Genomic DNA, 12,432 nt, shown 5'->3' with positions numbered 1-12,432 from the left:
ACAATTATTAATATTAAATAGTATTATAAATACTGTATAAAGCTCAACCTTTAATTTCCAAACGTCATCCTCAATAATCACCGACTCAATCCTGGATCAGGAAACAGAGACATCCAAAAATATGCTTCTTCAATATAGAATCATATAAAAACTGTTTATTTAATTCTTCCCCTCCACTTTGAAAGAGAAGAAGAAGAGATCACAGAACTATTTACACGTCTGCAACATGGAGGAGACAAGAACAAGGATGTGGTACAAGCACCAGGTCACGTCTTTCACAACAAAAGCACAGGAATCCTTGACCATTCTTTAAATACACACTAAAAAATAAAAATAATAAAGTGTAGAGTTATGAATGAAATCCTTCAGACAAAAGACGGAAGAAGTCGGGAGTGAGATTAAGCTCTCGTGTTACACATATAAAAAAAAAAAGGTTATTTATTCGTTTTATAATCCGGAATTCATGTCGTCTGCTCAGGTAGACGTCGCCCCACGGGGTCTTTACGGTGATGCTCCGAGTGTCACGGAGGAACAACAACAACAACAGTAAACACCTGCACAGGTGAAAACAGAAGCAGGTGCTTCGTTTTGCGTCTGTTTTTTTTAAGTTGACGTCTCGGGAACGTTTTCAAACTCGGATCGTCTTGAGAGAAAAAGTCAGATGAGCGACATTTAAACGTTTTTAACGTAAAACTGACGGAGCCAGAACAACCTGCCCCGCGCCGCGCATCGGAAAACATCGAGAAGTGTTTTTTAAACGTCGTCGGGGTCAAGCAGGAAAGTGAGGAAGAGACTCGTCTTCTTCAACTCCCCCGTTTGAACACGCTCTGACCTCTGGGATTAAGAATAATAATAATATCAACAAAGTAAACAGATTAATCATGAGGAACATTGAGCGTGACAAAAGGACAGAGTGACAGATTCAGACCCCGCCTCCTCACACGAGGTCGGATCAGCCAATCAGCACAAAGCAATGCAGAGATTGGTGTGTGTGTGTGTGTGTCTTTGTGGGATTATGATCATAATGTACCATCACACCATGAATAAATGTGCAGTTACACGTGACTCTCCCTTCCTTCTCTGGGCGTCTTCGTCAGGAATGCTTTGTTCAATATGACATTTTCACTTTGAGTTCTCGGTATCTGACACACGGCTTTAGCCGAGACAGCGTCCTGCCCGGGCGTCTCATCCAATCACCGACGTGTTGACCCGACCGACACAACCGCTGTAAACAAACAACAAGAGGCGTGAAGGAACGGGAGCCCAGACTTCTTCACGCTCCCATCAAACCGTTTCCAGAGGCTCAGCGGGCAAAGTCGCGAGTCCCTCCTCCTCGGAGACTCGTCTTTCGCCCCTTCAAAATAAAAGCCCCCCCCGCTCAGGCGTAGAAGACCAGCTCGGGGATCTGGCCCCCCTGCACCCCGGTGCCGTTGGTGCTGTCCGAGGAGCACTGGAACTGGAAGGTCACCTTGCCGCACTGCACCTCCGTCATGCCCTCCTGGCCGGGCAGCTCAGCTCGTTGCCGTCCAGCACCGCGCTGGCGGTGTAGAAGGTGTCGGGCTCGATCTGCACCGGGTAGTCGAAGGACACCGCGAAGGTGCTGCTGGAGCCGTCCGAGAAGTACTTTATGACCCGCTGGGCCACGGACACGCCCTGGCGCTTCAGCTCGATCTTGGCGCCGTACTCGGCCGAGCCGCAGCTGGAGCCGTAGAGGCCGAAGCCGGCGACGAAGACGCGCCGGTCCGCCGCGAACTGGATGCTGTCGCAGCGGCCGCGGTACCGCCACTGGTTGCTGCGGTAGGCGCAGGACTGGAAGCGGCGGCAGCGCTGCGGCGCCAGGCCCCGGCGCGGCTCGGTGCCGAACAGCAGCGCGGGCTTGTTGGCGGCGGCGTGCCACAGGAAGATGGCGTTGGTCTCGGCGAGCGTGAGCACGCCGGACTGCGCCGCCCCGTCGGCGAAGTCCTCCAGCGCCATGGCGGGCACGCGGATCAGGTAGACGGCCTTCCCCAGCGCCAGGCGCCGGTTCTCCACGGTCGGCGCCAGGTCCCGCCGCTGGCACTCGGCCTCGGCCCAGCTCAGCGCCGCCTCCAACACCGCCGTCTCCTTGGCGTTGAGCGTCTCGCGCCGCAGGATGCTCTCCAGCGTCTGCGCGTCGATGTCGCAGAAGCCCTCGGAGCGCAGCGCCAGCTCGGCCTGCGCGTCGATCACCTCCCAGCAGCGCTGCGTCAGGTCGGGCTCCTCCAACAGGCAGCTCTGGGACAGCAGCACGCAGGCGTTCCTGGCGCTCAGGCTGGTCTCCAGGAAGCCGACGCAGGCCCGGGCCAGGTGGGGCACCATGTACTTTGTGGCGGCGTAGAGGGTGGCGAGCACGGTGTCGGCGCACAGGTCGATCTCGTCGCAGTAGATGTACCTGAGGGGGGGGGGCGTTACTCGACACAACGGAGGAGGACGCACACCGACTGACCCAGAGGGCGGACCTACTTCAGCATGGCCAGGAACGAGGGCGGCTCCACGTCGGGGATCCGGATCTCCTCCTGATCCTCCGCCAGCTCGCCATAAAACATGGCGTGGAACACGGAGCTGCCGACGGCCAGGACGTACTGACGGAGCAGAGCAACGACACCAGATCACCTCGGACTCACACACAGGGCGGGATTATCAAAGGTGACGAGTTCATCAGGTTGTAACCGTCTAAAGTTGGGATGTTGTCCAGTGTTCAGCGGGTCGAGTCAAACGTAAATAGACATGATTCTCTTCTTCTTCTCGAGGGTCTCACCTTGTGCCCCGGGACCCGCTCCGTGCCGCCGGGCGGCCCGACCACAAAGTGAACGTCTGCCATCGTCTCGTTGTTGAACATGACTGAATTCCTACAGGAAACACAACATGTTGTCTTAAAATATGAAAACTAAGAAGTTATATTGAATATTCCATGTGATGGGAGACGGTCAGATCCTTTACTCGAGTCTAGAAATCCACCATTCCAAGCGCCAAGTATTATCAGAGAAATGTACAGGGTTCTGACACATTGTGACCGATGGATTTCCAGGACTTTAAACCAAATGTCCATGACTGAACTAAAATCTCAGTATAAACATGAAAACTGTTGAAAATGTTGCGTATTGAGAGCTATCGCCGGCTTATATTTTGAGCGTCTTTCTTTAAAAAATATATTAATTATTTCAAACGCGGCGTAAATGAACACGTGATTATAACACATTTCCATGACTTTTCCAAGACTTTTGTGATTACAGGCCTGGAAATGACCATTTTAAAACTCCATGGCTGTGTCTACTACCGCACACTTTACGAAGTACACTGCAATGCAGTGCACTACAATTCAGTGCACTGTATTGCAGTGCACTGCGTCGCTGATAAGTGCTGTCTCAAATGGAACACTTACGTTAACCACTTGGCGGAAGTGACGGACGCAAATCTGTTCACGCACCGCAAATTAAGCCGGGAGTGACGTATGCAAATCTGCTTGATACTTAACCCTTTAAACTGACAAAATGAAGCACTTCTTGCCCTCTTATTGTCCCTTGTTTACCCCTTTCTCCACCCCATGTGGAAACTGCGATACCTCCACAATCGCGGCAGGAGCCTCCGCCTTCTGGCTGAAGTCCAGATGGTATATGTAAATTTAATTGTGTGATTTTGCCTTACCTTCACAGCATAGCTTCATGTAGTAGTTGCAATTAAATTCTCCTCGCTAGGTATGCTAAATTTTCAATTGTCTTTGTCAGAAGTAGCCTTCTTCTTTGTAATCCACACACACCATATGGAAATGAAACATGACAAATCTGTACATGTTTGTCCCTAGATTCCAATTAGTTTTAAGAATTATCCACTGAAATGATAGGCATCATCTGGTTGAATTCACACAGTAATAGGCCTACTTTGACTGACTGTACTTTTATACACATCTCTGTTGTAGTGAAGTTTACCCTGATACAGGAATCAATTAGCAATTGAACACACAGGCATATTAATTATTGTTACAAACATGCATCAATTCTAATATAAATCAGAAAATGCAATAAAAGACTACAAAACCTCAATGACAACATTTTATTGATAAAATGACTTGCATATTAATATAATCTTCCCTTCCCCTGCCCGCTTCGCCCGTCTAGCTGGGTCGGCAGCCTTCAGCAGAGTGGTGGGGGCTATTGATGGCTGCCACGTCAGAGTGAAGCTACGAGCGGAGGATGCTGCCTGCTATTTTAACAGGAAGCTTTTTCATTCCATCCAGCTGCAGGCCATCTGTGATGATAAGTGCAAATTCATAGAAGTGTGTGTGGGCTACCCAGACTCAGTGCATGATGCCAGGGTCCTGAATAACAGCCCCATCTTCTATGAGCAGTCATACCCTCCACCAGGATACGGTATCCTTGGGGATGGTGGCTACCCCTGCCTGACCCAACCCATCTGCCTCATGACCCCCTTCAGGCAGCCTGTCTGCAACCACCTCCAAGCACGCTACAACTGCTGCCTGTAAAAGGCCAGGTGTGTTGTGGAGAGGTCCTTCGGGATACTGAAGACGCGATGGCGGTCCATCTTCTTAAAGGCCCTGGAGGTGGATGTGAGGTTTGTGCCAGAGGTCATTGGAGCCAGATGCAGATGTCGGGAGGGCAGCAGAGGACCAGCCAGCACCTCCAGGAAACAGAAATAGGATAGCCATTCAGTGCTATGTCCCAGACCACGATTACATTTAAATTAATACATACACAACATTAAAAAAACACACGATGATTGAAAGCTACAATTATTTTTAGAAGGACAAGCTTAGATAGCTATCGTAACGGTATTAATTATCGGGCGGCGTGTGGGCAAACGTTCGCGGTGTCATGTTAACCCGTTATTAAACTGAGCATATCCATTGTTAATCCATTATTAAAATTGCTATTTCGATTGGTTAACAGAACAGCCGTTGTTTAACACTGTCCGATGACTGACATAGCTATCTGGAGCCCACCACCTGCCCCGGCTCGTCAAGCGAAAAGTGTCCGATAAAAGTGCACCTTCGTCGGACTGGCGAGAGGACCGGGTGGTGGATTACCCAGCTAGTTTATCATAACTGCCATGCAGATCCAATGGCATCTAATGCTACCTAGGTATGCTAACTGTCGGTATATATCATATACATCGTTTACTCCACCAAATACTCATGTCTTTAATACCAGTACAATGTGTAATTACCGCTGATACTTACATTTACGGTCTGTAGCTTCGTGGTCTACCGCTTGTGCTGTCCGCCATTGTTTTTGAAATAAAATGAAAAGCTGGCGAAATGGCTCCTCTTCCGCTACGTCACCAAGATGACGGCCGTTTTGGGCGAGTAGTGTCCATGGCTGTGTCTACTCCCGCACACTTTACGAAGTACACTGCAATGCAGTACACTACAATTCAGTGCACTGAATTGCAGTGCACTGCGTCGCTGATAAGTGCTGTCTCAAATGGAACACTTACGTTAACCACTTGGCGGAAGTGACGGACGCAAATCTGTTCACGGCACCCGCGAAATTAAGCCGGGAGTGACGTTTGCAAATCTGCTCGCGATACCCTAACCAGCCTTCGGGCCCGTGGGGATTTCATTCATACACGCCGCGCGTCCGGGGACCGGAAGTTAGCGGCCGAGTTTCGGAGCCCTTGGGAGGCCGCTAAAAATCAAAAAACACCTCAGGGACACAGTGCCCCTTCCGAGGTACCCTGTGGAGGAGACATATTTCAGTTCTGACCTTCGCTCGCCGCGTTATTAATGTTTAAAAAATGCATTAAAAGTATTGTAAATGACATTTGCTCTATTCTCGCAACCAGGGGGAGCCGGGACATTCTTAATACGGGCCACGGTATGGGAAATGTCCCCCGTCTTGAAATCGAAACCCCAGATGCCGCCATTGCTCCCGGTTTAGCATGTGGCTAAGTAGCGATTTTTAAAAACGTCCAAAATGCTTGAAAATGAAACGCCAGACAGCCACGGATGCCCTGGTCCTTTATGGGAGCACCATGGCCACTTTACTCTGCAAGTACCCAGGTTTTGGGCACCTTTCCTGGGTACAAAACCAGTGAAATCATCTTAAAATAACCGGGGACATTTGCCAAACTCGGCCGGCCCATGCAAGTGGTGAGCAAATGTCCCGATTTGAGAAACTCAACTTCCCTTGGAATGATGCCTATTTCGGGCGGAAAATGGTCAATTTGCAAGAAAACTACACAGGATCGCGGCGACTTCTCCTAGGTGCACATCAGTGAAAGTGGTCTGAGTCCATGGTACTTGGCCCCGTATTTTTATTCTCAATATTCACTTTTAAAAAAGCTTTAGAAGGCTTGGCTAACGGTTAGCATGTGGCTAATAGCGATTTTTCAACATGCTCCAAAATGCTTGATACAACAGAGTCCCCAGGGTGGCGTGACTAACATACTCAAAGAACTAAGCTCTAGACCCTTCATAAGAGGTACTACATGTACTTTAGCACGTCACTTCCGGTTTAGCATGTAAAACGTCCAAAATGCTTGAAAATGAAACGCCAGACAGCCACGGATGCCCTGGTCCTTTATGGGAGCACCATGGTCGCTTTACTATGCAAGTACCCAGGACTTGAGCCACCTTTCCTGGGTACAGAACAGGTAAAATGTCACTCAAAGTACCAGGAGAACCATGGTCAGTTTACTATGCAAGTACCCAGGACTTGAAGCACCTTTCCTGGGTACAGAACAGGTAAAATGTCACTAAAAGTACCAGGGACAATAGAACAGCACCATGGTCACATTACTAAGCAAGTCCCCAGGTTTTGGGCACCTTTTATGGGTACAAAAGAGGTGAAATCCCCTTATAATTTGGAAATGCAAGGGAAGTTGTGTATAAACTGGGACATTTGCAAACCGTGTGTATGGGCCGGCCGTGTATGGCAAATGTCCCTAACCACTCTTTTAATTAAAAAATAATTGCTTTAAATCAACTTAGAGTCGTGGATTCTTTTTCTAAATTAAGAGGACCATCTGAATATGAATACCCTACACTTTTGGACCATTTGCTCCAGGTTAAATGACCCCAAAACGGGATCAATGAAAATGAAACGCCAGACAGCCACGGATGCCCTGGTCCTTTATGGGAGCACCATGGTCGCTTTACTATGCAAGTACCCAGGACTTGAGCCACCGTTCCTGGGTACAGAACAGGTAAAATGTCACTAAATGTACCAGGGACAATAGAAGACAATGAGCACCATGGTCGCTTTACTATACAAGTACCCAGGACTTGAAGCACCTTTCCTGGGTACAAAACAGGTAAAATGTCACTAAAAGTACCCAGGATTGAAGCACCTTTCCTGGGTACAAAACAGGTAAAATGTCACTAAAAGTACCCAGGACTTGAAGCACATTTCCTGGGTACAAAACAGGTAAAATGTCACTCAAAGTACCAGGAGAACCATTGTCGCTTTACTATACAAGTACCCAGGACTTGAAGCACCTTTCCTGGGTACAAAAGAGGTAAAATGTCACTAAAAGTACCAAGGACTTGAAGCACCATTCCTGGGTATAAAACAGGTAAAATGTCACTAAAAGTACCCAGGATTGAAGCACCTTTCCTGGGTACAAAACAGGTAAAATGTCACTAAATGTACCAGGAGAACCATTGTCGCTTTACTATACAAGTACCCAGGACTTGAAGCACCTTTCCTGGGTACAAAAGAGGTAAAATGTCACTAAAAGTACCAAGGACTTGAAGCACCATTCCTGGGTATAAAACAGGTAAAATGTCACTAAAGTCAAGGCTCCAAGTTAGCATGTGGCTAATTAGCGGTCTGTAGCTTCGTGGTCTACCGCTTGGGCTGTCCGCCATTGTTTTTGAAATAAAATGAAAAGCTGGCGAAAGGGCTCCTCCTCTTCGCCACGCCGCCAAGATGGCGGCCGCTTAGAGAGAGTAGTGTCCATCGTTTTACACTACATTTTTTGCCCGTTTGCAGTGCACCATCCGGGTACTTTCAGTGCACTGAATTCTGCTCGTTTTTTCAGTGGCGCCCTTCGAACACTGAAAGTCAGTGCTCGAAGTGCGCGGTAGTAGACACAGCCCATGACTTTTCCAGGTTTTCCATGACCGTACGGACCAGTGGCGGTTCGTCCATAGGGGGCGCTAGTGCGCCGCCCCTCTTAAAATGTGGAGATGAAAAAAAAAGAAGAAGAAAAATAAATAAATAAATCCTGTCAAAAAACATTATATGCCAAATCATTTAAATAGTAAATATACCGTGTTGACGCGCTAAATGTGTGTGGGAGACCGTAAGCCCCTGTCAACAACCACTTAAGTTAATGTGAAAAAATATAATATATCGCCATTATCACGGAGAGAAGCCCCTCCCTTTTCGAGGCGCTGCTCTAACGTGTGTGTCTGCATCGATACAACATTTCAGTCGTTTTGGCAATGACCGGCTTCACATTGGCGGATGAAACTGGAATCTTGTGCGCACAAATGTGCGCCGATTGGATTATTCGGCAGATCAGAGACCCGTATGTTCCCATAGAGCAGTGTTGCCAGGTCCGCGGTTTTCCTGCGGAATCGGGCCACTTTTGAAGTGTTGCGCGGGTTGAATTTTTTGTCCTTGGTTCGGGTAGACCTATTTTGCATGCAAATTACATGAATATCTTTAAATAAAAATCCATATTTTAAATGAAATAATTTATTCATACCCAAATCCTACCAAACTGACTCAAGATCAGCACGTACACATTTTATTTATGATAATATACTGTATAATTACACAAGGCCATTTTAGGACCTAGGTGAAATAACTTGAGGGAAAACTGCTTTTAATGCTGGCAAACTAAACATATGTTGTTACTTTGTAGATATTACAATACATTTGGCAATGATAGCAATGCTGTTGGACTTTAAAAGCAGTGTATATGGTTTGGCACGGGCATATTTTGAGTTCTGATATTGGGCTGGTTTTTGGGCTGGTTTCGATTGGCCATTGGGCTGGTTTTGTCACACAGACCTGGCAACCCTGCTCACAATGGTTTTATATTGCTGAAGGTGAGTTGAGTGAAAAACGATGTTGCACTATTTTGGCTATATTCTTTAATAAAAATTAACCGTTTATGTTACATACAGTAATGGTCGCAAATACGATCACGGCATCCAGCTGTCGTGTCATTTAGACCGTCAACATATACGTTTGGTGGCGGTCTCATTGAGCCACTTTGGCACCGTTTGTTTAGCTACATCCGGTCGCCCCGACGTATATTTTCCTTGTGTAAATTGTGTTTTGCGTGTCTAGGAAGTGGAAGGGCAGAGACAGATCAGAAGGCAAATGTGTGTGTTCTGTTGTCTTCTGCAGGTATGTGTTTCCCTTTTGTTCAAAGTTAGAATGTTCTCTGTTTCTGCTGAAATGACTCAAGCTCATGTAGTTATTTATTTTGTCCATTAGGGGTCTCTGTTTTCCCCTTGTATGTTACATGTCATGGTTTTTGATGAGAATTGTTATTATTTAGATTTAATGTGGTCCTGTCTTCCATGGACAATGGTTTTATTTTGCTGAGGGAAGTGGAAGTGCAGAGACAGATCAGAAGGCAAATGTGTGTGTTCTGTTGTCTTCTGCAGAATAAATAAGTGCTGGGAAAATCCACCATCTGAGCCGACTTCTTCCATGCCCGTTCCACATCAGTTACATCTGCTCTGAACCTCTTTCATGTGAGGGTGAAACTCTTTTATTTTGCAAACCTCTAAAACCCAACCCAATGTTTCTTAAAGAATTCTGCTCTGAACCTCTCATGCCCAAAGTCACAGTGTGTTGATAGTTGTTATTGGACAGTGTTCAGCACGCTGTGTTCTTGAAATAAAGCTTTGGTTTTTACAATATTCTACTCAAAACCTCTTTTCTTCTCTTTGTTGAGTGCTATTTAAACCGCGTCGCCCAACTGCGCCCCCCCAAAAAAAAAAATCACCAGCCGCCACTGGTACGAACCCTGCATGTACTTAAAGTATTGGAAGTAAAAGTTGCATTATTGTGTTTTATCTAGTGCTGTGAAAAATAACGCGTTAACTCAGTTAATTCAATTACAGGTTTAACTAGTTTTGTTTTTTTATCGCATTTAACGCATGCGCAGAATGAGCTTCCAATCCGTCTGTTGTTGGTCGTCGGGACGAAAAAAAAGTCACTTGCAAAATGAGCTTCCAATACACCACTTCAACCTGAACTCTGTCCGCTCTCATGCAGACGGTCTGTTCATCGGTAATGATCCTTCCGCAGGTTCACCTCCGGAAACCTTGTTACGACTTCTACTTCCTGTAGATCAGGGTCTCAACACGTCGATCGCGACCTGCCAGTCGATCGCGCGTAGTGTTGGTAGATCGCATGACATTAAAAGATTGGCCCGCCCCTGACATGTTCTCTAGAGCACGTCTTTGTTCTTTTATTAAACTAAACGTCTGTTGTTGATCGTATCTCCACAGCAGCATGTCATTTCTGTCTCTTCGCGTTGTGTTAACACTTATCGATCTCCATCTCGCGCGCCACAGAGCTCCGTGCCGCATGGACCGAGCAAAACAAAAGTCACTTGTCAATCTGTCCACCTGTCCGGGCCGGTGAGGTTTCCGCTTTGCAGCGGTGTCCCCGCCGTCCCTTTCATCACGGCCCAGTTCATGAAGAAAACCCACACAGTCAGTTTGCCTCAGCAGCTGCTAGAGGAAGACTAGAGGCCTTTAGATTGTATCATGGTGGAGTTAATGGTTGACAAACAAGAGAAAAATGCTCTGTTTAACCTCCTGTTACCTTTACATTTACTAACATATTTTACCCTCGGGGTCAATTTGACCCCAGCAATTAAAACCTCCAGAAAATTATTAGAATTAATATTGCTTCCCAAGTTTAAGTGTGAGGTACTTTATGTTTGTTTGTTGACTACCTAAATAGCCCTTTAAATAAATAAAAAAGTTGATATTTCTTCTATGTTTGACACAGTGAAAAACAGCCTGGGGTCAAATTGACCCCAAAGAACACCGACATTAAACATTGAATGGGGTCAAATTGATCCGAAAGGTAACAGGAGGGTTAAACATTCTGTTTAGGATGAAGATGTATTAATGTTCCATATGGAAGAAAACTGCTAAATAACTGCTGAGTTGCAGCACCATTGTATAGAAGAATGTATAAATGTATATATCCGTCTTTTGTCATAAATCTCTATGTTCTCACAAAATATACCGAGAATATCGGTAATATGTGATTTATCATGATTAATCCACAAAAACCTGTGATTAACCCGATTAAAATTTGTAATCGTTTCACAGCCCTAGTTTTATCTAGGAGGAAAAAAGTATCTTCAGTTAAAAAATGTAAATAAAAAGATGGAATATCCACAACTCCTCATGAAATGAACTCAAAGTGATGCTCTGCATATGTAATCCGCGCTTCCGGTGTCAGACCCACCTCTCCCGGATGGTGGGGAACAGGCCCTGCCAGCTGCTGCCGCCCTGCGCCGCGGTGCTCGTGTTGTTGTTCGTGAGGTTCTGCTGGATGATGGAGGAGGAGGAGGAGGAGGAAGAGGAGGTGCTGCTGCTCGCTGAGGCGGAGGTGACCAGCTTCTTGGTGGGAAACAGCTCTGCAGCCATTATCTTCCAGTCAGACTGCCGGCCGGGTCATGGCAGCTCCGGGTCCCGGACTCACCTGCCGCCGCTGCCGGTACCGGTACCGGTCGAGTCTGGAGGGAACACCCGAGAAACGAGCTTTGAATTCGGACACCGAGAAGAGCCACACGGCGGCGACGACGCGGGCTCAGCTCACTCTGACGTGCACGCCAACGCTCGTGCACGTCAGCTGTTTTGCTTCACGTTACACGGATTAAACATATCCAACTATATAGAATATGCACTTTTATTAATCCCCAAGGGGAAATTAGTTCTCTGCATTTAACCCATCCTTAGTTATTAAGGAGCAGTGGGCTGCGGTGAAGCGCCCGGGAAGCAACTGGGGGTTCAGTGCCTTGCTCAAGGACACTTCGACTTGCAACTAATGGGGAGAGCGGGGATCGAACCCACAACCCTGCGATTGCAGGACGGCCCTCTTACCCCACTGAGCTAAAGCCGCCCCATATATATGATAGTTAAATACTTTAGTTTAAAACAGTTAGCTACTCAACGTCCCGTCAGTGCAAACTTTAGCATGGTCTTGCTAGTTAGTTAGCTGACTCCTTAAAAAAGGGCATTTCCCCGAGTTTTCTCTCGGTTATTGTTGAACTATTTGATGATAAACTCCGTTTGAACTTACTTTACTGTCGCGTGGAGGTCTCTGAAGTCATATCTTCTGTCCACGAGACGCAGTTTGGGGAGTTTGTTCGACAGCCGAGTGGCTCAGCTTTTGTTTACAGTAGCTAGCCGTCTTCTTCTGCTCCCGTCGACGGGCAGTGTCGCCTCCTCGAAGGCGCAGCGGCGCC

General features: G+C 47.0%; 1 protein-coding gene across 1 annotated transcript; it reads right to left on the bottom strand.

Moving 5' to 3' along the window:
• Nucleotides 1-1,356: 1,356 nt before the first annotated feature.
• On the bottom strand, nt 1,357-12,381 carry btbd3a (BTB (POZ) domain containing 3a). The gene is given in 6 exon segments (XM_056408985.1): nt 1,357-1,506; nt 1,509-2,410; nt 2,482-2,600; nt 2,777-2,867; nt 11,430-11,700; nt 12,267-12,381. Coding segments are annotated over 5 exon segments (1,422 nt in total). The 5' UTR covers nt 11,612-11,700; nt 12,267-12,381; the 3' UTR covers nt 1,357-1,378.
• Nucleotides 12,382-12,432: the final 51 nt, after the last annotated feature.

This window comes from Pseudoliparis swirei, chromosome 24, assembly GCF_029220125.1.
Source record: "Pseudoliparis swirei isolate HS2019 ecotype Mariana Trench chromosome 24, NWPU_hadal_v1, whole genome shotgun sequence".
Classification (NCBI taxonomy): Eukaryota; Metazoa; Chordata; class Actinopteri; order Perciformes; family Liparidae; genus Pseudoliparis; species Pseudoliparis swirei.
This window is presented reverse-complemented; position numbering and strand designations above follow the sequence as displayed.